Below are 27,393 nucleotides of genomic sequence, written 5' to 3'. Positions count from 1 at the left end.
TGAATACCAAAGAAACATTTCATAGACTCTCCATAATAAATATTAAAATAAAATTAAATGAAAATCATAATAATGATGAAAGCATGAAGAAAATATTGTTGTCCTAAGTTAACTTGGCCTAAAACCCAATTTTTTCTAACAAAGATGGACAGCTCCAAAATTCAATAATCAATCTTTATCATGAAATTTAATTAATCTTTGTTGATATGAAAAATAATTACACATTTAATGTGCTATTGCAAAGGTGCATTTAATCTTGCCTGCCGTTTGACAGCAACATTTTTCTTCTATGCAGAATCAACATGGCTTTTCAACACTAGGTATGTGCATAGCTTGAAAGATTAAGATCAAGTGGAGATTTTTTTTAAAAAGAGAACATGGTGGGAGGTATCAAGAACACTTTTATTTTCTACACATGTACCTCTGTCCACGAAACTCTTCCTCCATCTCCCTCTTTCTTAAAAATATTAATAAAAGGTGACATGGCAGAAGTAGAATTTGATATATTCTAAATTCTAAATTATATTTTATATGATAAATAATACAAACCATGTAAGCTCTTCATAGGAGACTTAAATATATCTTGATGCCTTTAGCCATTTGCTGTATTTTCTTCAGTATAAATTGCTGCTGGTAATTGATGTCAATCCCATATTGTCCCTTTCAGCCTTGGCTGTTTGAAAATGAAGTATGATCCACAAATTAGAGATGCTAGTTAGCTAACCACTATTACTCCTCAGCGATTTCAAACAATTTATTTGCCTCTGAGTCACTCAGTAAACAGAAGGACTCTATCTGCTTGTAGTTCATAAAATACAAAGCCTGTACATTTATCTAAGCTGATCTTGTAATTCAGACTGACTAGAATGTCAAGAACTAACTGGTATTTCTAATGTAAAACTTGGTATCACTGCCAAAACTAAAATTATTCCAGATTTTTCTTAATTATAGGGCTTCTTCTTTTTTTTTTTTTTTTAGATTTTACTTATTTATTTTACAGATAGAGATCACAAGTAGGCAGAGAGTCAGGCAGAGAGAGACAGGAGGAGGAAGCAGGTTCCCTGCTGAGCAGAGAGCCCGATGTGGGGCTCAATCCCAGGACCCTGAGATCATGACCCGAGCCGAAGGCAGAGGCGTTAACCCACTGAGCCACCCAGGCGTAGGGCTTGTTTCTTATTCTAAAATTATTATAAAGCCTATTTTTATTTTAGTTTTGCTTTGATTATTGTCTGTGATGGCAAGACATGTCTGAGCTTAGTATCTGCCCCAAAAGGAAGATTGATAACAGAAAGTTGACCCAGGTCCCTGGGATATAGGAATATTCGGATCAGATGGTTCCATGGCCATCCTGACCAGCCACCGCAGTTTGCACAGAGCCGTGGAAGCAGAGATTCCCACCCTACCTCAGATATGAAGCGAATGTCAAGGGCACGGGCTCTATAGCCATCCCTCCTAGATCCAGCTCTGGGCACTGGCACCTAAAAGCTGCTTAACAATTGGGAGAACATTTGATCTTTCTGTGCCTCAGTATTCGGATTTCTGTTCGGGTTTATGAACAATATGTACTTCATTTATGCAGCAATAATTTGATGAGTTTTTGTTGTGTCCCAGACACTGTTCTAGATACTAAGATATAATATGAAAAACCAGAAAATGTCTCACTTTTGCCATAGGGCTATTATCCCAACTTCACAGACACAGAAGTTGAGTACCTTCCCTGCAGCTGCAAACTTATTAACTATTAGTTAATATGAACTACTAGCTAATAAAATTTATTAACTACTAGTTAATAAGTCAGTGAGAGTGGGGATCTTAATCTAAGAGTCTGATTACAGTCCCCATAGTCTTAATGTCTCTGCCAAGGAACATACTGGTCATTTCAATATCTGTTACAACACACACACACATATATATGTGATAAAATAAAGGAAATGAAGGAAAATAACCTTTGAAGTTGCCTGAGAAATTCTACTTTTCAGTTGTTATTTTTAAATTATATTTATTTTCATCAGAGAGAATAGTAACTGCTTCTAAAATTATTAATATGAGGAAAGATTATAATTTTCTAGTAACGTGATGGTCAAATTAAATTATTAATGTATGTTTTCATTATTGAGCCAGTTTAAATATAGTTCAATTATTTTATTTCTTTACATATTTGATATGTGTTAATATAAATAAACATACTTATTTGATTAGTAAATACCTAGGAATTAAAGTGAAAATTATTAAAACACTCAATTTAACTAAACTTTACTCCTCTAGTAAATTCACATTGGTAAAAAAAATGAACAGACTTAAAGTATTTAAAACCATAAGCATTTAAAGGTATTTAAAAACCATAAATGTTATGGCTATGTCTTTTTAATTTAAGCAGTGTTTTAAAATTTGTATTTCTGTATTTGAATATTGACTTTTGATTATTTAAAAATGTGTTTTCTCACATTGCAAAAAAATTCTACCAGTTTTTTACTGGTAGTTTGTGTAATTATCATGTTATTCTAACCCACATTTCCATATAAAAATTATTTAAAGAGAAAATAGATATTATTTTTCAATAACTGAGTATTTAAAAATTACATTTCCAAGAAGTGATTTGACATTTTTTATGCAATAACTATGAGTAAGTGTAATACATATGTGAAAATCAATCTAATTTCTAATTGAATCCCACCATAGACATTGAAGTTTATAAATAATTTGTTTCTAAGTTATCCAACTAGTCACCTGTCTTAGGGAGCTTTCCTTTGCTCACTGAGAAAAAGACTTGGTCCCTTTAGCGTGTGTTTACTGCGAACACCTCTCCTGGTGCTTAATTGTACATTGATGGAGACAAATGTTCCATTTGCCATTTGCTTCATATCTCACCTTGTGTATGGATGTAAGCAGCATGGTCCTGTGATTTATGGAGCTCTCAAGCAGATGTCATTGCGGTGGCAATTAATGTATGGTTCCTGCTGCTGTGTACAGTAATTGCTCCTGGAAATTAGATATTATTCTTAATTTTCTTCCCCATTTGTCACATCCAGGTTTGTTGTCATAGACACCGTGACACAACAAGTCCCCTCATACATTGGGCTAGACTCACAGGAGTTAGGAAGTGCCACAGTTCCAACCAGCCTCAGACTGTAATATATGGACCAAGATGCCTGTGATCCTTTTTCAGATGAAGACAGATCCTGCTACTTTGACAACTGGGTTTTATTGAGTTAGCTTTTCTGAAAGCAGATGAGTGAAAGCACTCACATTTTTGGATGTGTTTAGAGGACTTTGTTTGAGTCAGACAAGAAATTGGGAATCTCAGAAGAATGTGGGTAATAGTGGGAGAACTATTTTTTTTAATGCTGTGCCACAGGGAAAAAAATACTCTGCTATGAATGTTTGTGTTTTAAGATATCAAAGTAATCAGAATTTTTACTTTTATTTTTTTTCTTCAGAATAATCTCTGTAGAGTTACCAGATGATGCAAGACAGTTTGGAATTCAGTTCAGATGGTGGCAACCGTATCATTCTTCCCAGGGAGAAGATGTGTGGGCCATTGATGAGATTATCATGACATCTGTCCTTTTCAACAGCATTAGCCTTGACTTTACCAATCTTGTGGAGGTTACTCAATCTCTGGGATTCTACCTTGGAAATGTTCAGCCATACTGTGGCCATGACTGGACACTTTGGTAAGAATTTCATCTCTATTATTGTTATAATTTGCATTGAGGATTGGAACATAAGAATGATCTTCTAATCCACACAGCACTTAGTCATTTGCTGACAAATATTTACTGAATACGAACCACTTCAAAAGTAATCATTATGTCTACAAGTAAGGTATCTTGGGAAGGAGGACTGAAAGCAAAATACTGATAGATTTAAATAAGTATAAATTTCACCATAGTTATTAATCTCAAATTTTTATTTCCCACTGTTACATATAAAAACCCTCTTCCAAAAGTGTTAGTAACTAAAGTGACTAACACATTGCCCCTTTGTGGAGGCCCACCATGATCAGGGTGAAATGTGAGATCACTCTTATGACTATTTTAATAAAATTTGTCATAACTAGTTCTATTTTCATGCTCTCTCACATAAATCCCAGGAAGTTTTTTAATCCCTTATTTATTGATGAGGATCTCCTTTCAAACCCATCATATCGGGCAATACTGGACCACTCACCCATACAGTTAATGTTGTTGGGGTTTTAAGGGTATGGACTATCCTAGTCAACATATTTTCCATCTTAGATTTATCATCAAATGCAAACTTAATTATACATTAAACAGTAATAAATATAATAAATAGTAAATAAATAATTGAAGATCATGATTAGGACTTTAAGAACATCAGCAGAATGATGTTCAGTGATTAACTGGCATCAGGAGGTGGATACATTGGGTAGGAAGGAGGAGGAGGCTATGTCCAGGAAATTCAGATGGTGGATGTGATAAATTCCACTGATGAGAACGTAGCAGTAAAAAGAAATTCCGGCCACATGAAGATCTGAAAGAAGACCATTCCAACCGCAGGAAAATTTGCAGTACAAAACTCCAGGAGGGAGACTGACCATGGCATATTCTAGGACCAGGAAGCCCAGGGAGGGAGGGAGTGGATGTCAGGAACAGAAGCCAAGAGTTGTGTAGAGGCCAGACCACATAGGACTTCCAGGCCCAGTGACTCTAGATTAAAACTCAGGTCTGCATCATTCCAAAACCCACAGCCTTCAGCAATGTACATACTGTCCCTCTCTGGGTTCCTCTAGGGCTTTAAACATGATTGAGGAATAATTTTCTCAGAGAGTTTTACTTTCTATGGAGTCATGGTCAGACCAATTTAATTTCTCCCGACGAATCTCACCGAAAGCTATTCACTGCAGTGGTCTCCAGAGAACATACCATAAATGACCCATCAGTGGCCTTATCATAATTAGAGGCAAATTTTACACACCATTGCACAGAAAATTACCTTTGATGGGAATGATGCATGGACATCACATCGCACACACAGCAGGCTAACAGTCTAGCATCAAAATGACAGCTAATGGAATGGAAGTATGGCCGGTCACTTTTGCTGCAAGCACTGTTGAACTAGATAGAATGAAATTTCTATATGGGAGAGTGTGAAAGGTTATATGTGTGATTTTTATTTGATAGCCTCAGATGCTTGTTTTTATGGACATTCATTCTTAGTCCTCGAGCCTTCAAAGACAAAGGGGTGAGGTGAAGTAAGAAGATGCAAAGATGTAAACCAAAATGAGATTTTTTTAGATTTATATGCTTTGGAAAATTTAAATTGACCTGAATTAATAGTAACGCAAATTAGTCATATACCATAAGCCATATCCCCCAAGATTTGTATAGTAGGTTCTTTTCCCCAGCACTTTTAATGCAACAAAGATTCATATCATGAATGCAAGTCCTGTATCATGTTTATTTTCATAAATAGTTAACATCTGCTCAAATAAACTCCAAAGTTGCTGAGCATTTTAATTTAACACTCGGGTTGAATGCATGATAACAGCAGTTTAATTTGTGTGCTTTGATCAAAACCCTAAGAACAATATCCTTTCACATGAGTCTGATGAATATTCTTAACCCACCACTGCTTTAATTGGTGGAGATACATTTACTTTGTGAAAATACAATCAGAGTAATTATAGAAAACCATAAGAAAATATAAATAATTGTACAATCCCCATGGGCACCTTAAGCAGCCCCGTGGGAGTTTTATTAACAACCACGTGTGAGCAATCAGATTTGACTTTCTGATCTCCTCGGAAACGAAAAGGAGTTGTCTTGGTTATGAAACAACAGAGTATACTCTGGCGGTGATAATGAGACTAGAGAAATACATTAACCACTTTAATAAGGACATGAAAAATTCTCGCTGCTCATTAAAATGAAACAACATGGAAGATCTCAAACTGTTCCCATTTTCTTAGCCAGTGAGTCAGAATAAAACCCCTTTTAATGACACTGTTTTCTCTCTGCTGCTGTTGAGGAATATATTGTTCACGTTCAACGAGACCTCACTTTGGCAATGTTTTTCAGAAATACTAGTTACAGTACTGAAATTCAAGTGGTGGTATTACAAACTATTTATCCTAACTACCTAGTCCAAGATGAGTTGTTATTTTTTTTTTTTTACGTAAAACCTTTGAAGCATATTATCTTATTAAACATTCTTTGAACATGTTCAAGTATGTCCCCTCTGCCCTTCAATGACCTCGTTCCTCTCGGGGGAAATTTTGAAATGTATACATGTTCTCTACAAATGGCTGGTGTTAAATTAATTATTGTTGGCCTTTCCCAGCTGTGAGTTCATTTGGTTCTCGTTTTCTAACTCATGACTTTCCATGTGCATGGATTGTGGCTGCTGAGTGTTCTCCAGGGAGAACTTGGACAATTGCTTTTTCATTAGAAGAATTAGAGTCAATATGCTATAAATCACTTTACAGTGTGTCATCATAAAGCACTTTTTTCCACAGAGAAATGAATTGCTGTTAATTATTTGTAGTACTTTCCTTTCTTCCATGCACAGTATCTGAATCACAACCTTTATCTGCTTTATGTTCTAAAAATAGCCTTTAAAACTTCCTTTTTATATTTTAAGATCACTAAGGGAATAATTTTAGTTGAGGTTTATTAAAGATTATCTGACTAATACTATTAGTGATAACACTAAGTGACATTGACATTCGTCTGTCTTATAGTGAGGTATACAGGTGGTAAGGACAGTGCTGTCTATATATATAAGATTTTGATTTCAAAATGTATATAACTGTGAGGGATGGTTGTTACAGCATGTTAGAATTGGCATTTGGTTTTAGTAGCAAGGAGTTTTCCAGACAAGCAAAAGCTGATGGAGTTCAGGAAGAATCTACTGCCTGGCTCAGTCAGTAGAGCAAGTGACTCTTGATCTCAGGGTCATGAGTTCAAACGCCATGTTAGGTGTGGAGCCTACTTTAAAAAAAAAAAGAAAAAAAAAGGCTGAAGGAACTCAGCACTGCTAGGCAGGCCTTATAGGGAACTTTGAAAGCTGAAACAGTAGGGCACTAACTAGTAACAGAAAAAAATTTGAAAGTATAAACCTCCCTGGCAAATGTAGGTATATGGTTAAATTCAGAATCCTCCAATGTTGTAATGATGGAAGCTAAATTACTTATAAATTTAGTGTGAAGATTAAAAGACAAAAGTAGTAAAAATAACTCTAATTACAATAATTTGTTAATGGATACACAAGATAAAAAGATGTAAATTATAACATCAAAAACATAAAATGTGGGTAAAGGGGCTAAAAATGTGGAGCTTTATAGTACCCATTCAAACTTGAGTTATCAGCTTTAAATAGACTGTTACAAATATAAGGTATTTTATATAAGCCTATAGTGCCAACAAAACAAAAACCTATAGTACATACACAAAAGATAAAGAGAAAGGAATCTAAGCATATCGCTACAGAAAATTATCAAATCACAAAGGAAAAGAGCAAGCGAAACAACAAATGAATTAAAAACATCCAAAAACCAATTAACAAACACCAATAGTCACCTTAAATGTAAATGGACTAAGTGCTCCAATCAAATGGCATTGAGTGGCTGAATGAATTAAAAAAAAATAAGACCCAAATACATGCTGCCTACAAGAGACTCAGCTTAGCTTTAAGACCACATAGAGGCTGAAAGTGAAAGGATGGAAAAGATATTCCATACAATTAGAAGCCAGAAGAGAGCAGCGTTAATTAAGCTTATATCAGACAAAATACACTTTAGGGAAAAAGCATAATAAGAGACAAAGAAGGTCACTATATAATGGTAAAGGAGTCAATCCAACAAATGGATACAACACTATGCCCAACATAGGAGGACCCAAATATATAAAGCAAAAAGTAACAGACCTGAAGGAAGAAATAGACAACAATGCAATAATAATAGACTTCAGTAACCCACTTTCAATAATGGATAGAGCATCCAGACAGAATATCAGTAAGAAAACATTGAACTTAAAGGTCACATTAGACTAGATGGACTTAGCAGATATTTACAGGGCATTCTATCCCATGCAAAGAATACATATTCTTATCAAGCACACATGAAATGTTCTTCAGAATAGATCATATGCTAAGACACAAAACAGGTCTTCAAATTTTTAAGATGACTGAAATCTTATCAAGCAACTTTTTAAAAACTACCAGAATGATATGACATTAGAAATCAACTATAAGGAGAAATTTTTAAATTTCATAAATGTGAAGATTAGAAAATCAATGCATCAAGAAAGTCAAAAGAAAAATCAAAAAATAATTTGAGACAAATGAAAACAGAAGTAGAGCATACCAAAATGTATGGGATGCAGTAAAAAGAAGTTTTATAACAACAAATGCCTACATTAAGAAACAAGAGGGGCGCCTGGGTGGCTCAGTGGGTTAAGCCTCTGCCTTCGGCTTAGGTCATGATCCCAGGGTCCTGGGATCAAGCCCCACATCGGGCTCTCTGCTCAGCAGGGACCCTGCTTCTCCCCACCCCCGCCTGCCTCTCTGCCTACTTGTGATCTCTGTCAAATAAATAAATAAAATCTTTAAAAAAAAAAAACAAAACAGTTGTGTTAGTTAAAAAAAAAAAAGGAAACAAGAAAGATCTCAAATAAACAACCTAACTTATACTTCAAAGAAGTAGATAAAAAAGAAAAACTAAGCCCAAAGTTAGCAGAATGAAGGAAATAACAATCAGCGCAGAAATAAATGAAATAGATATTAAAAAGTAGAAAGGTCAATTAATGAAAGAGTGAGGGTTTTTTTGTTAAGATTTTATTTATTTGAGAGCATGACCGAGGGGAGGGGGGAGAGGGATAAGCAGATTCCCTGCTGAGCAGGGAGCCCAATGCAGGGTCCTGGGGTCATGACCTGAGCCAAAAGCAGACCTTTAACTGACTGAGATTAACTGACTGAGCCACCGAGGTACCTCATAAGAGTGGATTGTTGGAGTAAAAAAGATAGGCAAATCTTTAGCTAGACTCACAAAAATAAATAAATAATAATAAATAAATAAGACTCAAAATCAGAAATGAAAGAGAAGTTACACCTGATACCACAGAAATACAAAGGATTGTAAGAGAACTGTGAACAATTATATACAATAAATTAGACAACCCAGAAGAAATGGGTAAATTCCTAGAAACATACAACCTACCAAAACTAAATCCTCAACACAATATTAGCAAACTGAATTCAACAATACATTAAAAGGATCAAACATCATGATTATGTGAGATTTATTCCAAGGATGTAAGGTTGATTCCACATGTGCAAATCAATCAGTGTGATATACCACAAACAAAATTAAGGATGAAATCATGACCCTCTCAATAGATACAAAAAATGCATTTGGCAAAATTCAGCAGGCTTTATGATAAAAACTCTCAACAAATTGGGTATATGTGGAGTATACCACAACATAATAAAGGTCACATATGTAAAGCCCACAGCTGATATCATACTTAATGATGAGAGCTGAAACTTTTCCTCTAATATCATTAACCAGACAAGGATGCTCACCCCACCTTCATGAACCATAGTACTAGAAGTCCTAGTGGGAGCAATTAAGCAATAAAAAGAAATAAAAGTCTCTAAATCAGAAAGGAAGAAGTAAAATTGTCTCTATTTACAGGTGACATGATATATATAGAAAACTTTAAAGCCTTCACCAATAAACTGTAAGAACTGGTAATCAAATTCAGTAACAATGCAGGATATAAAATCAATATAGAAAAAAATCAAATATTTATACATTAAAAATGAACTATCAGAAAAAAAGTTGAGAAAACAGTCCCATTGATGCCCTTCAACGGACGAATGGATAAGGAAGATGTGGTCCATATACACTATGGAGTATTATGCCTCCATCAGAAAGGATGAATACCCAACTTTTGTAGCAACATGGACGGAACTGGAAGAGATTATGCTGAGTGAAATAAGTCAAGCAGAGAGAGTCAATTATCATAGGGTTTCACTTATTTGTGGAGCATAACAAATAGCATGGAGAACAAGGGGAGATGGAGAGGAGAAGGGAGTTGAGGGAAATTGGAAGGGGAGGTGAACCATGAGAGACTATGGACTCTGAAAAACAATCTGAGGGTTTTGAAGGGGTAGGGGGTGGGAGGTTGGGGGAGCCAGTTGGTGGGTATTAGAGAGGGTACGGATTGCATGGAGCACTGGGTGTGGTGCAAAAACAATGAATACTGTTACGCTGAAAAGAAATAAAAAAATAAAAAATAAAAATAAGAAATAAAGAAAGGAAGAAAAGAAAGAAAACAGTCCCATTGACAATTACATCAAAAGAACAAAATACCTAGGAACAAATTTAACTAAGGAGGTGAAAGATCTATACATTGAAATCAATAAGACAATGATGAAAGAAATTGTAGAAGACACAAAGGGGAACCTGGCTGACTCAGTTGATTAAGCATCTACCTTCAGCTCAGGTCATGATATCAAGGGTCCTGGGATCAAGCCCCACATGGGGCTTCCTGCTCAGTGGGGAGCCTGCTTCTCCCTCTCCTCTCTGCTTGTGCTCTCTCTCTCACTATCTGTCTCTCTCTCTCAAATAAATAAATAAAATCTTTTAAAAGACACAAACAAATACAAAGACATTCTATGTTCATGGATTGAAAGAATTAATATTTAAATGCTGATTTAGTTGCTACTCAAAGCAATCTGCAGACTTAATGCAATCCCAGTTGAAATTCCAAAAGCATTTTGAATTTCACAGAACAAACAATCCTAAAATTTTTATGGAACCACAAAAGACCCAAAAAGCAATCTGAGCAGGAGAAGCAATCTGAGCAATCTCAGTCATGAGAAGGAAGAACAAAACCGGAAGCATTACACTTCCTGGTTTCAAACGACCTCACAAAGGTATAGTAATCAAAACAGTATGGTATTAGGATGAAAACAGAGACATAGATCTACAAAGAACAGAATTGAGAATTTAGAAATAAATGTCAAGAATGTCAATTCATTTTTGACAAAAGAGCCAATAATGTACAATGAGGAAAGGACAGTTTCTTTAGTAAATGGTATTTGGAAAACTGGACAGACACATGCAAAAGAATGAAACTGGGCCACTATCTTATGTCATACATAAAGGTTTATTCAAAATATGAATCAAAAACTCAAACATAAAACCTGAAACCATAAAGTTCCTAGAATAAAACATAGATGGTAAGCATCTTGACCTACAGTGATTTTGGGGGGGGATATAATACCAATCAAAGGCAACAAAAGCAAAAATCAACAGGTCAGACCACATTAAACTAAAAAGTTTCTTCATAGCAAAGAAAACCATTAAGAAAATGGAAAGAATCTATGAAATGCAGGAAAATAATTGCAATTCATATATCCAATAGGGAGTTAATAGCCAAAATGAATAAAGAACACGTACCACTCAATGGCAAAAACAAACAAATAATCTGATCAAAAATAGGCAGAAGATGTAAGTAGATACTTTTCCAAGGAATACATGGAAATGGTCAATGGATATGAAAAGGTGCACAGAATTACTAACATCAGAGAAATGCAAATGAAAACTACAATGAGATATTACTTCACACCTGTTTGAATGGCTGTTATCAAAAAGACAAAAAATAACAAGTATTGGTGAGGATGTGGAGAAAAGGGAACCCTCATGCACTGTTGGTGGAAATGTAAATTGGCACAGCCACTGTGAAAAACAATATGGAGATTCTTCAAAAAATTAAAAATAGAACTACCATATGATCCAGTAATTCCACTCCTGAGAATATATATGAAGGAAATGAAGTCATTATCTTGAAAAGATGTATGTTCATATATGTTCTCATGTTCATGGCAGCATTATTTACAGTAGCCAAGACATGGAAACAACTTAAGTGTCTATCCATGGATGAGTGGATAAAGAAAATGTGATATATATGTACAATAGTATGTTTTCAACCATAAAAAGGAAGAAAATCCTACCATTCACAATAACTTGGGTTGACCCTGAAAAAAAACAAACTCATAGATATAGAGAACAGATTGGTAGTTGCTAGAGGTAGGGAGTAGGGAGTGGATGAAATGGGTGAAGGTGGTCAAAAGGCACAAATTTTCAGTTATAAGATAAATAAGTTATGGGAGTATAATGTACAGCATGAAGACCATAGTTAGACTGCACAGGCATACCTCAGACATTGCAAGTTCAGTTCCAGACCACCCCGATACAGCAAATACCAGGAAAAGGCGAGTCACACGAATTTTTTGGTTTCTAAGTGCATATAAAAGTTAGGTTTACACTATGCTGTAGTATATTAAGTGCACAATAGCATTATGTCTAGAAAACAATGTACTTACCTTAATTAAAAAGTATTTTATTGCTAAAAAAATTTTATTGCTAAAATATGCTAAGCAGCATCTGAGCTTTCACTCAATCATTATTACTGATCACAGATTACTACAACAAATATATTAATAATAATTAAGTTTGAAATATTGCAAGAGTTACCAAAATGTGACACAGAGACACCAAATGAGCAAATGCCAATAGAACTTCCCTCGACACAGGGTTACCACAAACCTTCAGTCTGTAAAACAAACAAACAAAAAAACACGTGTCTGTGAAGTACAGTAAAGCAAAACACAATAAAATAAGGTATGCTTATGTTGTGTGTTTGAAAGTTGCTAAGAGTAGATCTTAAAAGTTCTCATTACAAGAAAAAAATATTTGTAGCTAGGTGAAGTGACTGGATGTTGACTCAACTTACTGTAATCATTTCACTATATATACATATATCAAGTCATTATGTTGTGTACCTAAAACTAATACCATAGTATATGTCAATTATATCTCAATAAAACTGGAAAATATTAAAATTTTTAAAAATGGAAAAATAAGAAAAGCTATAGCTTTTATCTTTAGTGGTGCTTGAGGAAAAGCAAATTTAATTAAAAGACTTAGAGATCAATGAGATGTAGAAATGTTGAATGGCTTCCTAGGTACTTTGGCGGGTGTTAAAATAAAATTTAGTCATTCCTTGTTATGTGTAATTTTGTTGTGTTTTTTTTTTTAATTAAAGCACTTTCTTTATACAAGTAAATCAGTAGCACTTGTCATGTTAGGGTTGGTTTTTAGAAGGAAATTTCCTAAGGTTTGTTATGAAAGTGCAGAGAAAATAAAAGAGCAACATGCAAAATTGAAATGAGCTGTGAATGACAACAGGCTCGAGAAAATGGGGTAACATTATGTGGTATTTAGTTTGTGATGGGAGGATTTGGGAAGCCTAGTTTTTCACACCAGCCACAGGGGATGTAGGAAAATAGAGGTGTAAAAGGGGGAGAACAGCCAAAGTGTGGGTGTCCCATGTAGTGAAATCCTCACATTGAAAAAGCCTAATTTTTTTATGTGTCGAAGAGTTTATTAGCGTTCAGTTTAAAAAGATTTCCACCTGTGGTATGCCAAGACATAGGAGTTCTTGAAGAAGTTACCATCTAGGGATTGGTCTTGGTTTAGAACTTGTGGGGCCTTGGTATTTTTGTTGTGGTGGTTGTTGTTAAGCGGTGTAAGAATTCACGATCTTGGGGCACCTGGGTGGCTCAGCAGGTTAAGCATCTGCCTTCAGCTCAGGTCATGATCCCAGGATCCTGGGATCGAGCCCCTCTCAGGCTCTCTGCCCAGTGGGGAGTTTACTTCTCCCTCTGCCCTTTCCCCCACTCTTGCATGTGCAGACACGCACTCGCTCTGTTTTTCTCTCTGTGTCCAATAAATAAGTAAAATCTTTAAAAAGAAAAGAATTCATGATCTTGGTCGAGGGCTGGTAATAGTGTGTCACTTCCTTGTCCCTCACAAAAAAATGGTTCTCGGTGAGGTTCAGAGCAGTCAAGTTTCTGAAGTTGCAAAGCCTCAGTTTTAGCAATGCCTCCAGCTGCTTCTATCAGAAGGCATAGCCAAGTACTTTCATTAGGGTTTTTCTTCCAGTGAACATCAACCCATCTCTCATGTAGAAATTTTGTCAGTTTAAATAGTTTATTAGTAAGCCTACAGTACTCTTGGAGTTATTTTTTGCAGAGACTCTTAAAAAAGAGCAGTAAATCAATTTAAATTGTGCTTCTCAAGGAAGACAGTTGAGGTGAGGTGGCTCCCAAGGGCCACTTCAACTGCCATTTCCTGGTGAGTGATCGTCCTAGGAAGCTTAGTGGATAGATGAGGTAAATATATTGAGTGACAAACTGAAAAGTCACTTACTGTTGTTTTCAACAACTATTTAAAGTACTCAAGCGTATCAGTGCCTCTCTAGAATTGGTAATATAATTGAGTATTCCCCTAAATAGGTTTACAAATGACTTCCTAAAAGAGAGTCTATTTATTAGGCTTTTTCAACATGAGGATTTTGTTATGTGAGATTTTTCATTCATTGATAGACTAATTTATACATTTGACTATTTATTGATTGCACTTTGGCACTATTTGTACTGGAGGTGTCGAGGTTGGTATTGGAGATAAAGATAGAAAAGTCTGTTGTTTGCAGAGCTTCTAAAGGGGAATAACACCAGCAGCCATTAAACAAATTCATAATAATATTTCAGAAAGTAGCTTAGCACTATGAGGATAAATGAATGGAGTGTTAGGTAGCATAAGTGGAGAGTGAAATGATTTTAGGTAAGATAGTCAGTAAAACATAAAAACAAAGACCAGAATAATGAGAGACAATGATATATAAAAGTGTACAAGGAAAGCCTCACAGGTAGAGAGACTAGCAAGAGCAAAGGCCCTGAGGCAGACAAGAAACTAGATTATATTAGGACCTTGTATTTATTTATTTTTAGAGAAGTGGGGAGGTGTAGAGGGAGAAGGAGAAGGAAAGAGAATCTTAAGCAGGCTCCACACTCAGAGCAGACCCTGACGTGGGGCTCGATCTTATACCCCTGAGATGCTGCCCTGAGCCAAAATCAAGAGTCAGATGCTTAACCGACTGAGCCATGCAAGTGCTCCTAGGAGCTTATAGAGCAACATAAAGATTTTAGAATTTATTCTAAGTTTTATGGGAATCCAGTAAATAGTTTTTAGCAGAGGAATGATGTGATCATACTTATATTTTAAAAGTAATTATGGCTGCTTTTTGATAGATGGTAGAGGGTAATAGGAGAAGCAATAGAAGGAGCTCAGCTCAGAAGCTAATGGTGTCATTTGATGTGCTTATAATGGTGTTAGGAACAGAATGATGCAGTGGAAAATGGACCCCTTGAAGATATTGAAGATATTGAAGGACAAAGCCTTAGGACCTGCCAAAGAAATGGATAAAATGGCTGTGTTCCAACACTCGTGTCCTATTTTTGTCCAGACAGTTGACTTTTTTTTTTAAGATTTTATTTATTTACTTGACAGACAGAGATCACAAGTAGTCAGAGAGGCAGGCAGTGAGAGAGGAGGAAGCAGGCTCCCCACTGAGCAGAGAGCCTGAAGCAGGGCTCGATCCCAGGAACCTGAGATTATGACCTAAGCCGAAGGCAGAGGCTCAACCCACTGAGCCACCCCTGTGCCCTTATTGAAACAGAAATTCAGTAGGCTGAGACAATTACTTTCTACGGATGTGATTCACGAGATCTCCAGGTTAGATGGAGTGACCTGTCCCAGTTGGCCTCTCCTGCCTTCCTGCCTTTCACTCAATCCTCCCAACCATGTTGATCTTCCTTCTCTCTACTCCAGAATGTCAAGCTTTTTCCTCTTCTAGCACCTTTGCATTAGCTCTGCCTCTTCCTGGGAAGTTCTTTCATTAGTCATTTTGGGCACACGCCAGGGCCTGCAATCTTTCCAGGGGCCTGGAAAAAATCCAGGGTCTGGGGAAATGAACATTGTCTCAAAAATAGGATAAGAAAATTTCAAAAATAGAATTAATAAATTTAAATTAACTATCTACAAAACATAATATATGTTAACTCCATTCATTGCTAAATTTGAATATTCATAAAATTTCATGATACTGAAAGTAATCTTTTGGTCAGATTCCTGAGTATGCTGCGAAATTACAACTAAATGTAAATTATATGCATTTCTACTAGCCAAATAAAATTTAAAGGCAAAATTATAAAAACCACTTGAAAGTTTTTGCAGTGAAAAAAAAATATTTAATGGACATGGGTGTACTTTAAAGTGTTTGCCGTGATGTGTAATGGAGTTTCCAATGTTAAAATTATCAAGGTCCTTTAAAAGTCTTAACACAACCCTGCTTGATTTCTCATAGTTGGAACGGTAAAAAAAGAGAGAATTTCAAAGATTCTTCATGTATTTTTCTCTCTTGCCATACCTTGATTACCAATTTAACAAAATAAATAAGGAGTGGTCTAGCTATTTAGAAATATACAAGAACTTAATTAAGTTTTTTTTTTTTAATTTGAGTATGGTTGACACACAGTGTTGGTTTCAGGTGTACAACATAGTGATTCAGCGTCTCTATACATTCTGGTATTCTCACAAGTATAGCTACCGTCTGTCACCATACAATTCTACTATAATATCTTTGACTATATTCACTATGGTGTGCCTTTCATTCCTGTAACTTATCCATTCCATAACGTGAAGGCTATATTTCCCATTGCCCTAACTCAGTACCACCTTTTTTGAGGGCAACTTGGCAGGAAATGCTCATTTTTAAAATTTGCTTTGACCAAGTAATTCTGCCTCTGGGAGTTTATCCTAAGGAAATAATTGGAAGAGTACTTGAAGATATATAAGGATGCGTATTATAGAAGCATTGTTTATAATAGTGAAAAAGAGAGAAATCTCCCAAGAGTTCCATAATTGGAGATGGGCTTTATTCTCAACATTTTTTGATATGGAGAGATATCAATATAATAGTTGTGGAAAAAAAAAAAAAAGAGGGGTGCCTGGGTGGCTCAGTCGGTTAAGCAGCTGACTCTTGATTTCAGCTCAGGTCATGACCTCCGGTGGATCATGCCCCACCTCCACTCCCCACTGAACGTGGAGCCTGCCTAAGATTGTCTCTCCTTCTCCCTCTGCCCCTCACCTACTCCTGCTCATGTGCATGCACTGTCCCTTTCTCCAAAAAAAAGAACAGGTTTATTATGATGTTATAATATTTTTTTTAAAAGAAGGAAAAGTTAGTGTTTATGTGTGCATAAACATAAGTCTGAAAGTATGTATGCCAAAATGTTAGCCTTGATCATCTTTAGGTAGTAGAACAATGAATTTTTACTTTGAAAAAAAACTATATAGTCAGATTATTTTTTCTGATAAATGTAAAATTTATGTAATCCGCTAAAATAGTAATTTCTGTTTTAAGATATTATAGAACTCATTTATAACTCATTTGTTATTATAGAAATAACAAATGAGTTAAAATGCCACTCTAATTCCATGATATCAACAAGACAGTCAACTCCAGCAAATATTTCTTTGATAATTACAAAAACACAATGAAAAGCAGGATATCAGAGAGGCTTAGATTCATTTACATGTCCTTTTGCAGAGGAATATAACTTCTGAATGGTATCAAACCAAAACCAGCTTTGTGTTGCTCTTCTGTTGTGGAAATGAGCTTTGCAGAGCTATTCTTTTCTGTGGGGTCTTTGAAAATAGCAGAATATTCCTTAGGTTTCTAAGAAATGTAAATATTGGAGCATTATCTTGTCTTGTGGTGTATTGGTAGTGAGACTTCAGACACACTGTCTAACTTACTAAACTTTTTTTTTTTTTTTTTTTTGAGAGAGAGAGTGAGTGCATACATGTTTGCAAGCGGGGACAGGGCAAGAGAGAGGGAGAGAGAGAAGCCCAAGCAGGCTCCAGGGTCAGATACAGGGCTCGATCTCAGGACCCTGAAATCAAGTTGGGTGCTTAAACAACCGAGCCACCCAGACACCCAATTACCAAACCTTTCTTAAAGAGATGGGATGAGTTTTTGAAAATGGCTCAGTTCCTGGGTGAATTTGCCTTGAAGAAACATCGTGGTCTAAACATTCTCCCCCTTAGGTTGGTTCTGTAAGTAAGGATAACCTCAAAACCTTGTCTGTGTTCATTATAACATGTAAGTAACTGTGGTTTTGTAAAACTTGCCTTCTTCCCAAACTGAGAAGCCCTACTCATGTTCTCATTTTATTCAACATTCTTTAAGTGCCTTTAACAGGCATGAAGCTTGAAAAGGACATCCAAGCAGAAATCAGAAGGCCTGGTTTCTAGCTTTTTAGTGACTGTACGATTCTGAGGCCAGCAACTCAGCTTCTGGGTTGTTATTGTTGTTGTTTTTTAACCTCCATTACCCAGTGTTCAGGATCCCTGATGGCCTCCCAAATGGCCTTGATTCAAAGGTCACATAAGATCATCTAGCTGTTGGAAAACCATGATGTCCTTCCACAGCACCAGGTGTTTCTGTGAGGGGCCCAGGTTCTGAGTGCTTTAGGGGATGCAGAGATGAAATAAGATATGATCTCTCCCTACAGAGAGGCTTCCAGCCTAGTTGGGAAAACAGGTCCTTGACAATATGTGACATTAACAAGGGAGGAGAAGGCAAAGGAGCCATGCTAAGGACTAAGTATAGAACCGTGGAGACCTGAGTTACACTGTGGTGTCACCCATTTTACCAGAGGTTACCTTCTCCGAGTAGAAAGAATCATCTATCCCCATTCTCTCATTAAATCTTGTAATTACAGGCAGGAGCTTTTCTACTGTTCCCTTATTTTAGAGGCACTCCTGAAAATCAACATGAATGAAACTAAGTATCCTGATTCCCAGTGCATTCTGTCTCCAGAATTTCTCCACAAAAGGCTAATGTGAATTGTTCTTTTTCTTTTCTCTGATTCTAACAGAGAAGTTCAGCTTCATTTTTGCCTTTATGAACCTATCTTAACTTACACAAGCAACAAAGAGGAGCAGTTTTATCAATTAAAGGATGGCAGTCTGAATTTCTCACCTCTAAAACTCCAGCTGAATAAGAACATCAGCATATTCAGGAGGGGAAAAGCTGACCTAATATTAGCGGCTTCCATCCAGTCTTGAATAAATCATAAACAACTGAGTGAACCTCTACTATGAATGGTCAAGATTTTCAGGCATAGATGTCTGTACTTTTCTTGTGTTATTTTGCTTCTGCGTAAGGTATCAGGATAGGTGAGGTGAAGGTGAAAACCACTATACTACAGAAACAAGGCAGATGACATGAACAGACAGTTCACCAAAGAAGACATATAATGTCCAACAGACATATGAAAAAATGCTCAACATCACTAGCCATCAGGGAATACAAATCAAAACCACAATGAGATACCACCTCATACCCGTTCAGAATGGTCAGAGTTAACATGGCAGGAAATAACAAATGTTGGTGAGGAGGTGGAGAAAGTAGAACCTTCCTACACTGTTGATGGGAATGTGAGCTGGTACGGTCACTCTGGGAAACAGTATGGAGGTTCCTCAAGAAGTTAAAAATAGAGTAACCCTAAGACCCAGCAATTGCACTACTGGACATTTTCCCCAAAGATACAAATGTAGTAATCCAAAGGGGTACCTGCACCCCAATGTTTGTAAGCAGCAATGTCCAGAATAACCAAATTATGGAAAGAGCTGAGATGTCTATCAACAGATGAATGGGTAAAGAAGATGTAGGGTTTTTTTTATTTTATATTTTTCAGTGTTCCAGAATCCATTATTTATGCACCACACCCAGTGCTCCATGCAATATGTGCCCTCCTTAATACCCACCACCAGGCTCACCCAACCCCCATCCTTTTCCCCTCCAAAACCCTCAGTTTGTTTCTCAGAGTCCACAGTCTCTCATGGTTTGTCTCCCCCTCCAATTTCCCCCAACTCACTTCTCCTCTCCATCTCCTCCCATCTCCTGGTTATTCCTTATGCTCCACAAGTCAGTGAAACCATATGATAATTGACTCTCTTTGCTTGACTTATTTCACTCAGCATAATCTCTTCCAGTCCCATCCATATTGATACAAAAGTTAGGTATTCATCCTTTCTGATGGAGGCATAATACTCCATTGTATATATGGACCACATCTTCTTTTCCATTCGTCCATTGAAGGGCATCTTGGTTCTTTCCCCACTTTGGCAACTGTGGCCATTGCTGCTATGAACATTAGGGTACATATGGCCCTTCTTTTCACCATATCAGTACCTTTGGGGTAAATACCCAGTAGTGCAATTGCAGGGTCATAGGGTAGCTCTATTTTCGATCTCTTAAGGAATCTCCACACTGTTTCCCAAAGTGGCTGCACCAATTGCATTCCCACCAACAGTGTAAGAGGGTTCCCCTTTCTCCACATCCTCTCCAACACTTGTTGTTTACTGTCTTGTTGATTTTGGCCATTCTAACTGGTATAAGGTGGTATCTCAATGTGGTTTTGATTTGAATCTTCCTGATTGGGGAAAAAAAAAGATGTAATATGAGTGTGTGTGTGTGTGTGTGTTTAATGGAATATTACTCAGCCTTCGAAGATGATGAAAACTTACCATTTACATCAATGCAGATAGAACTGGAGGGTATTATGCTGAGTGAAATAAGTCAGTCAGACAAAGACAGTTATCATATGGTTTCACTCATGTAGTATATAAGAAACAGGGCAGAGAATCATAGGGGAAGGGAGGGAAAACTGAATGGGAAGTCATCAGAGATGAAGAAACTCTTAACTATAAGAAACAAACAGGATTGCTGGAGGGGAGGTGGGTGGGGGGATGGGGTAACTGGGTGATGGGCATTATAGAAGACATGTGATGGGATGAGCACTGGGTGTTATATCCAACCGATGAATTATTGAACTCTACATTGAAAATAATGAGGAACTATATGTTGGCTAATTGAATTTTGATTTTTATTAAAAAAGATATCGGGACACATATCATATGGTACCATGAAGTATGACAGGCATTTTGGTTAGAAAGCATTCAGCTCTAGTTTACAACAAACTCAAGAAAAGACACAACTGCTGGTGGAACAGATATTTGTGCTAAGGATTTTATTGTCACTATTTAACAGACCTCATTTAGACTCTTGACCTATTTTTAAAGATTTTATTTTTAGTAATCTCTATACCCAATGTGGGGCTCAAACTCACAACCTGAGATCAAGAGACACATGCGGTATCAACCAAGACAGCCAGCCTCCTGAGACTTTTGTCCTTTTATATCATTTTTATGTTGTTTCTTACTTGATGTCGTGGCACTTTAAAAGCTGTTATTGTGAGGGTAGCTCACAGAGTGCATCCTTCTCAGGTTTGAATACTCACTGTCTTCAACCAGGTTCATGGTTGAGTGCAATCATGCAAGAGTTAGATGCAGGCAGTATTTACAAAACACAGCATTTCTCTCTGTTTCTCCTAGAATTGCAAGGACACTAAACCATCTCTGAAGGGAGGAATTTACAAGGAACTGATTGTGAAAATAATCTTAAATTATTTCAGAAATGCTCACATGGGGAAATGCTGTGTGGGACATGAGGGAGAAAGTTCTAGTGGTTCTCCGTGAATTGAAGACTGTGCTGCCATGCGCTGTGTGCTTTTTCCCACTTGCCCAAGATAGATAGTAAACCTTTAAAGTAAACAATTCAAATGACCAACTCGTTGGCTCCCTCTATTTACTTTCCTCATAAAGGGCACTAGAAAGAGCATTTAACTGTTGAAGTTAAAAGCAACATTTAAGGGTGCCTGGGTGGCTCCGTGGGTTAAGCCTCTGCCTTTGGCTCAGGTCATGATCCCAGGGTCCTGGGGTCGAGCCCCACATCGGGCTCTCTGCTCAGCATAGAGCCTGCTTCCTCCTCTCTCTCTGCTTGCCTCTCTGCCTTCTTGTGATCTCTCTCTCTCTCTGTCAAATAAATAAAAAAATTTTTTTTAAAAAGCAACGTTTATTTCTCATGGGGAGAAGCAGTCAGGATGTGGGGGTTTTTTGTTGTGGTTTTTTTGGTTTTGAGGGCTTTTTGCTTACTTTAAAGACTGTGGAATTTATATGGACAAGTTTGTGCGTGTAGCGCTTACTAGTGTTTCTCCTCTATGTTGATTCTTTTATTTTGTAATATTACTAAAATTGCGTTCCACAGCTTTGTGTTTGCTAGAATGTGTTCTGTACACTCTGTCACATAGCAGCACTCATGGACATACATCTCTAACACCAAGTATCATTGCACAGTAACTGAAAGTTAATGATTTTTAAATTAACTATATATGAAAGTTATTCAAAACTGCAGTGTTTTCTTCTCCATCTTATAGAAATAGAAAGAAAGAGAGATCATGTATTGGTTGAGAGGTTTTAGATTTGGGTAGAGCTGAGTTCATACTGACTCTCTGCCACTTACTATCCCCATTTCCCCATCTGTTACCTAGAGATATTCCTACTTCACAGAGTTACTGTAAGGATGGAACGAAGGACGATAATGTGGGTATTATGCTTAACACAGTCTGAGGATATGGCCTAGACTCAACAACGTGTGGGCATCTATATTATTAACAATAAACAATTTGTAAGCACCAAATGTGTAACACCAGCAGTTATAAACATGAATGTCCCTTCTTTTTAGTGACCCTTCAGCAAGAGCAGAGTTTGGGGCTCTTTACCATTTTATTCGTTGTCCAAGTGTAAAAACTTAATTTAAAATTGGTAAAGAGTAATTAGGGAAAAAGCTTCTTGCATTTTGTGACCTTGAGCCCAAACCTGTGATGATCTTCCATATGGACAATGTTCCATCTTTAAATAACATCTTAATGTCTGCAAGAAGCAAGGCAGAGTAGTTAGTCAGCAAAGGGCAAATATGCCTCAAAGACATCACAGATTTTTGCATCATTCCCTTTATATCGGCTCAGCCCCCTGACAAATAGGAACTACTCCTGATGCATGGTATTGTCCCTGCTTCATGATAGCAGTATCAAGCATTATGGCAGACAAACTCCAGTGTGGTTAACCCTGGGAATGTTTACACTGACCCTTATTAACCACAGTGAAAATGTTTCCATATTTTGATCTCCTCTGATGGATTATAAATTCCTTGAGAAGTTTGCTCTAAAATAGTCATTGTGCCTGTCTTCAAACAGTTTACAATTACATGGACTCAACTGGGACCCAGTAAAATTTTACCAGCTTTAAGCACAGTCATTAAAACTACATTATGATGTTTTCAGTATTTAATGCCTAAGCATTGAAGACTATTTAAAAAAAAAAAAAAGAAAAAAGAAAGAAAATATGTAAACTATCTAGTTTCCCACCACCAAACAGAGCCACAGCAAACATTCTGGTGAATTTCCTTTATAGATCATTTTGTGGGTTTTTAAAAATGTATTTTCTTATAAGCATGTTAATGTGATTACATTACCTTCATAAATATTTGCAATATGGATAATCTGTCAAGAGGCTATCTCAGTTTTCTTAAGGATTCTATTTTCCCTTTAGTTTGACATTGAAATGGTTACTAATTACTCTTGTAAGTAGACCTGCAATATTCATCATATTTTATAAAACTGTCCTTGAATTTAGGATGATTTCCTTTGGAAAGATTCTAAGCAGTGATATTAATAAGTTAAAGGGTTTACACTCATGAACATTATATGAGTGAGTACCCATTTTCAAGTATATTTGACAACTCCAGGTATTAAGTTAAAAAAAAAATCACTTCTTTGATAAGAAGATTGTTTTAAATTGGATTTATTAGATTGACTGAAATCCATTCTCAAGCTAGGCAAGATGTAAACAAGCAAAATGAAATTATTTTGGTGTGTGGTATGAAATGAAGAGCCTGATTTTCACTCGGCCTCTTCTTAATCTCTCTAATCTTCTGATTCCCACCTCTGTCTTTCAGTTTCACGGGAGACTCCAAACTTGCCTCAAGTATGCGCTATGTGGAAACACAATCAATGCAGATAGGAGCATCCTACATGATTCAGTTCAGCTTGGTGATGGGCTGTGGCCAGAAGTACACCCCGCACATGGACAACCAGGTGAAGCTAGAGTACTCAACCAATCACGGCCTCACCTGGCACCTGGTCCAAGAGGTAAGTCTGTTTTCTCTCATGCTTGTAACAGGTGGGCTCCTTCTTTTTATATAGGAAGCAGAGAGTTACAATTCTAAAAGTTTAGGTTCTGTTCAAAAGGAACAATGTTATTTGTGACTTAGCACTGGCATCAAGTCAGTAACAAGGATTCCACATTCTGCACTCTTGGATACTAAATTGTAATTGAAAATAAAGAAATAGGAATAACTTCAGGACTGGATACTTTAGGATGGTGTTTGGGATATTATTTTCTCTAACCCTCTTCTTCCATAAATTTTCTCTAACCCTTCCTTCCTCCTTCCTCTCGGACCTTCTTCCTCCCTCCACTCTTTCTTCTTTCCCTATAGCATGTCTTCGTCTGTTCCTTTCTAACTCTCTTTACCTGTAGGTAGACTGTATTAGGAATCTGGCATATCTTGTCTTTTTAAAAAAGAAAAGAAGCACGTAGATCCAGATTCCTTTTTTTTTTTTTTTTAAGATTTTATTTATTTACTTGACAGGCAGAGATCACACGTAGGCAGAGAGAGAGAGAGGAGGAAGCAGGGTCCTTGCTTCGAGCCCGATGTGGGGCTCGATCCCAGGACCACGGAATCATGACCTGAGCTGAAGGCAGAGGCTTTAACCCACTGAGCCACCCAGGCGCCCCCAGATTCTTAAGATCAAATGTACTCCTTTATGTATATACACAGTGATCAGACGTTGGAATAAATGCATGCATAGCACACCGCATAGAATAATTTTACTAAACGCCTGTGTTATGATAACAAGTCAAAAATGTGGATCCTAATCCATATCCGCTTTCATATATCAGAATTAAAAGACATTTAATTTCACGGTGACACTTGTTTCCATTATTTCGCAAATATTTTAGCTTCACAGAAGGAAGAATCATGAATTGCATCCATATTGCAAATGGTTAAGATTATGACATAAGATTTCTTTAAGGCCTTTATCACTTGTGGTGAGTGAGTCAACATATATTGTGCCTGGAGGAACAGAAGCCAAGTTTAACTTTTGCCTTCCTCTCTTCTAGGAATGTCTTCCAAGTATGCCAAGTTGTCAGGAATTCACGTCAGCAAGTATTTACCATGCCACTGAGTTCACACAGTGGAGAAGAGTCACAGTGCTTCTTCCCCAGAAAACTTGGTGAGAGATGATATCTATAGATATGGTTGTGACCTTAACTTTTACCATCCCCATTAGCATCACTTGAATGTGAAGAAGAGTTAAGCATAATGGCAAGAGGAATTTTCTTTGTCATTGAAAGACCCAGATTGTTCATTTATACCCAGGATATTTGAAAAATAGAGCTAATGAAAATTTGCTTTCCAAACTGTCTTACTTTGTTTTTGACCTTAGTAGGGTTGACACACAATGTTACATGAGTATATCAGGTACACAACTTAGTGTTCGACAACTCTGGACGTTATGCTGTGCTCGCCACGAGTGTAGCTACTGTGTGTCCCCATACAGCACTAATACAATGCCGTTGACCTATTTCCTATGCTTTGCCTTTTATTCCTATGACTTATTCTTTCCCTAGATAGAAAACTTTATTTCCCACTCCCCTCCACCCATTTTGTCTACCCTCCTCGCCCTGTGGCAACCAGCAGGCTGTTCTCTGTATTCGTTGGTCTGATTTTGCTTTTTGGTTGTTTATTCAGTTTTTTGTATTTTATTTTATTTTTTATGATTTTATTTATTTATTTGAGAGAAAGAGAGAGCACAAGCAGGAGGAGCAGGAGAAGGAGAAGCAGACTTTCCACTGAGCTGGGAGCCCATTGTGGGCACTCAATCCCAGGACCTGAGCAGATGGTTAACCGACTGAGTCACCTAGAGCCCTGGTTTTGTATTTTAGATGCTGTATATGAGTGAAATTGTGTAGTATTTGTCTTTCTCAGTCTGACTTAATTCACGTAGCATAATACCCTCTGTGTCCCGGCTTTTTCTGACCTCCCTTTCTTCCCCAACTCAATGACCTGTTCCTTTAGGTTTGACATATGTAGAAGGGAAGGATACAGGAATCCAGACTCTCCTATGTCAAGACAATTTGGATTTCAAGGCTGTTTTCTCACTGAAAAGCCCTACTTTTTATTTTATAAGCTTAATACACACTTTTTTTTCCCTATTCACATTCTCTCAATAATCATAAAAATCATCCCCCAGGAAGCTAAAGCCTAGTAATTAGGGAGAAAGTTAAATATTTGATAATATGTAAGAGAAAAACACCTTTTTTCCCTAAATATTACCTAATTTTGTGTTATATTGGTCACTGTGGGTGCCTTGTGAGGACTAGATTGTGGGAGAAAGGGTGAAGAGAGGGAGTGGAGTTCAAAGTTTCCAGGAGTTTGATTTTTCAGTGGCTTGGAGCATGACTGTAGCAGACAAGACAGGAGCCATCATTGTGAAATATATTTGAATCAAATAGGGCTTGCTGATGCACTAGATGGGAGTTGTGGTAAGAAAGTAAGAATCAAAAGCAGTTTATAAATCTGAGGCCTAGGGAAATTGCTGGATGGTGATACTACTGACCCAGGTGGGGAAGCCTAGAGAAGGAGTGGATTTGGGGCCGGAAATGAAGTGGTCTGCTTGGGGGATGTGGGGTTTGCGGTACTTCCCTATCCAAGCAGAAATGCCAAGAAGCCAACTGGACTTACACATCCGGAGTTCAGAGAAGAGGTTTGGGTTGAAGATTAAATACCATGAGTACTGTTTGAAGTCCTGGGACAGGATGAGCTTACCCAAGAAAGAACCTTGGACTAGAAATTAAAAAGGCCCAAGCTCTCAGTCTTTCCTTGCCAGTGATTAATTAATTATACAATTTTAACCATTCAAACCTCCTCAAGTCTGATTTCTTAGGAGTAGAATGAAGAAATTTAATTAGGTGATCTTAAAAGTCCCTTTCAGTTCAAGAATTCTAAGATTCTGTAACATGGGTAGTAGAAAAAGCATGAAAGAGACAAGAATGCTATTTTTCTGTACCATCAGCCTTCCAAGAGCCCTTTTGTAAAGAGAAAATTACTAAATAAAGCCTTCTTCGATTATTTTTCATGGAAGTTGGACTCTACACAAAAACAACTGGTTAGATAACAACCTTGAGTTATTATTGTACATCTTTTAGTTGGAGACTGAATTACTGAATTATAGAAGAATGCCTCCTTGATTATTTTTAAGGATTCATCATTATGTCAGTTGGAACAAAATGATTGAAATTTGATTTCCACAGATTTTTTTATATCCAACTGTGAGCCATTTCCTGGATACTCTGTTAATGCTTTGTATAACAAGTTGCTACTTTCTCCAGCATCCTAGTTTTTTATGTCTACTGCTGGGAATATAATCAAGATTTGTATTTAATTTCAATGATATTCCAAGCATATCAATCACCATTATAAAAAAGCA

At 36.9% G+C, this 27,393-nt stretch overlaps 1 protein-coding gene across 2 annotated transcripts in view; it reads left to right on the top strand.

Moving 5' to 3' along the window:
- The window catches only part of RELN (reelin), a 499,373-nt gene that overhangs the window by 345,012 nt on the left and 126,968 nt on the right, over positions 1-27,393 (top strand). For both annotated transcript variants that reach the window (XM_032873314.1, XM_032873313.1), the window contains exons 20-22: positions 3,438-3,674; positions 23,799-23,991; positions 25,025-25,137. In XM_032873314.1, the coding sequence (XP_032729205.1) occupies positions 3,438-3,674; positions 23,799-23,991; positions 25,025-25,137 (543 nt within the window). The remainder of the gene's footprint in view (positions 1-3,437; positions 3,675-23,798; positions 23,992-25,024; positions 25,138-27,393) is intronic.

This window comes from Lontra canadensis, unplaced genomic scaffold, assembly GCF_010015895.1.
Source record: "Lontra canadensis isolate GAN:19392208 unplaced genomic scaffold, GSC_riverotter_1.0 scaffold48, whole genome shotgun sequence".
Lineage (NCBI taxonomy): Eukaryota > Metazoa > Chordata > Mammalia > Carnivora > Mustelidae > Lontra > Lontra canadensis.
Note: the sequence above shows the minus strand (reverse complement) of the source record. Positions and strands in the feature narration are given on the sequence as shown.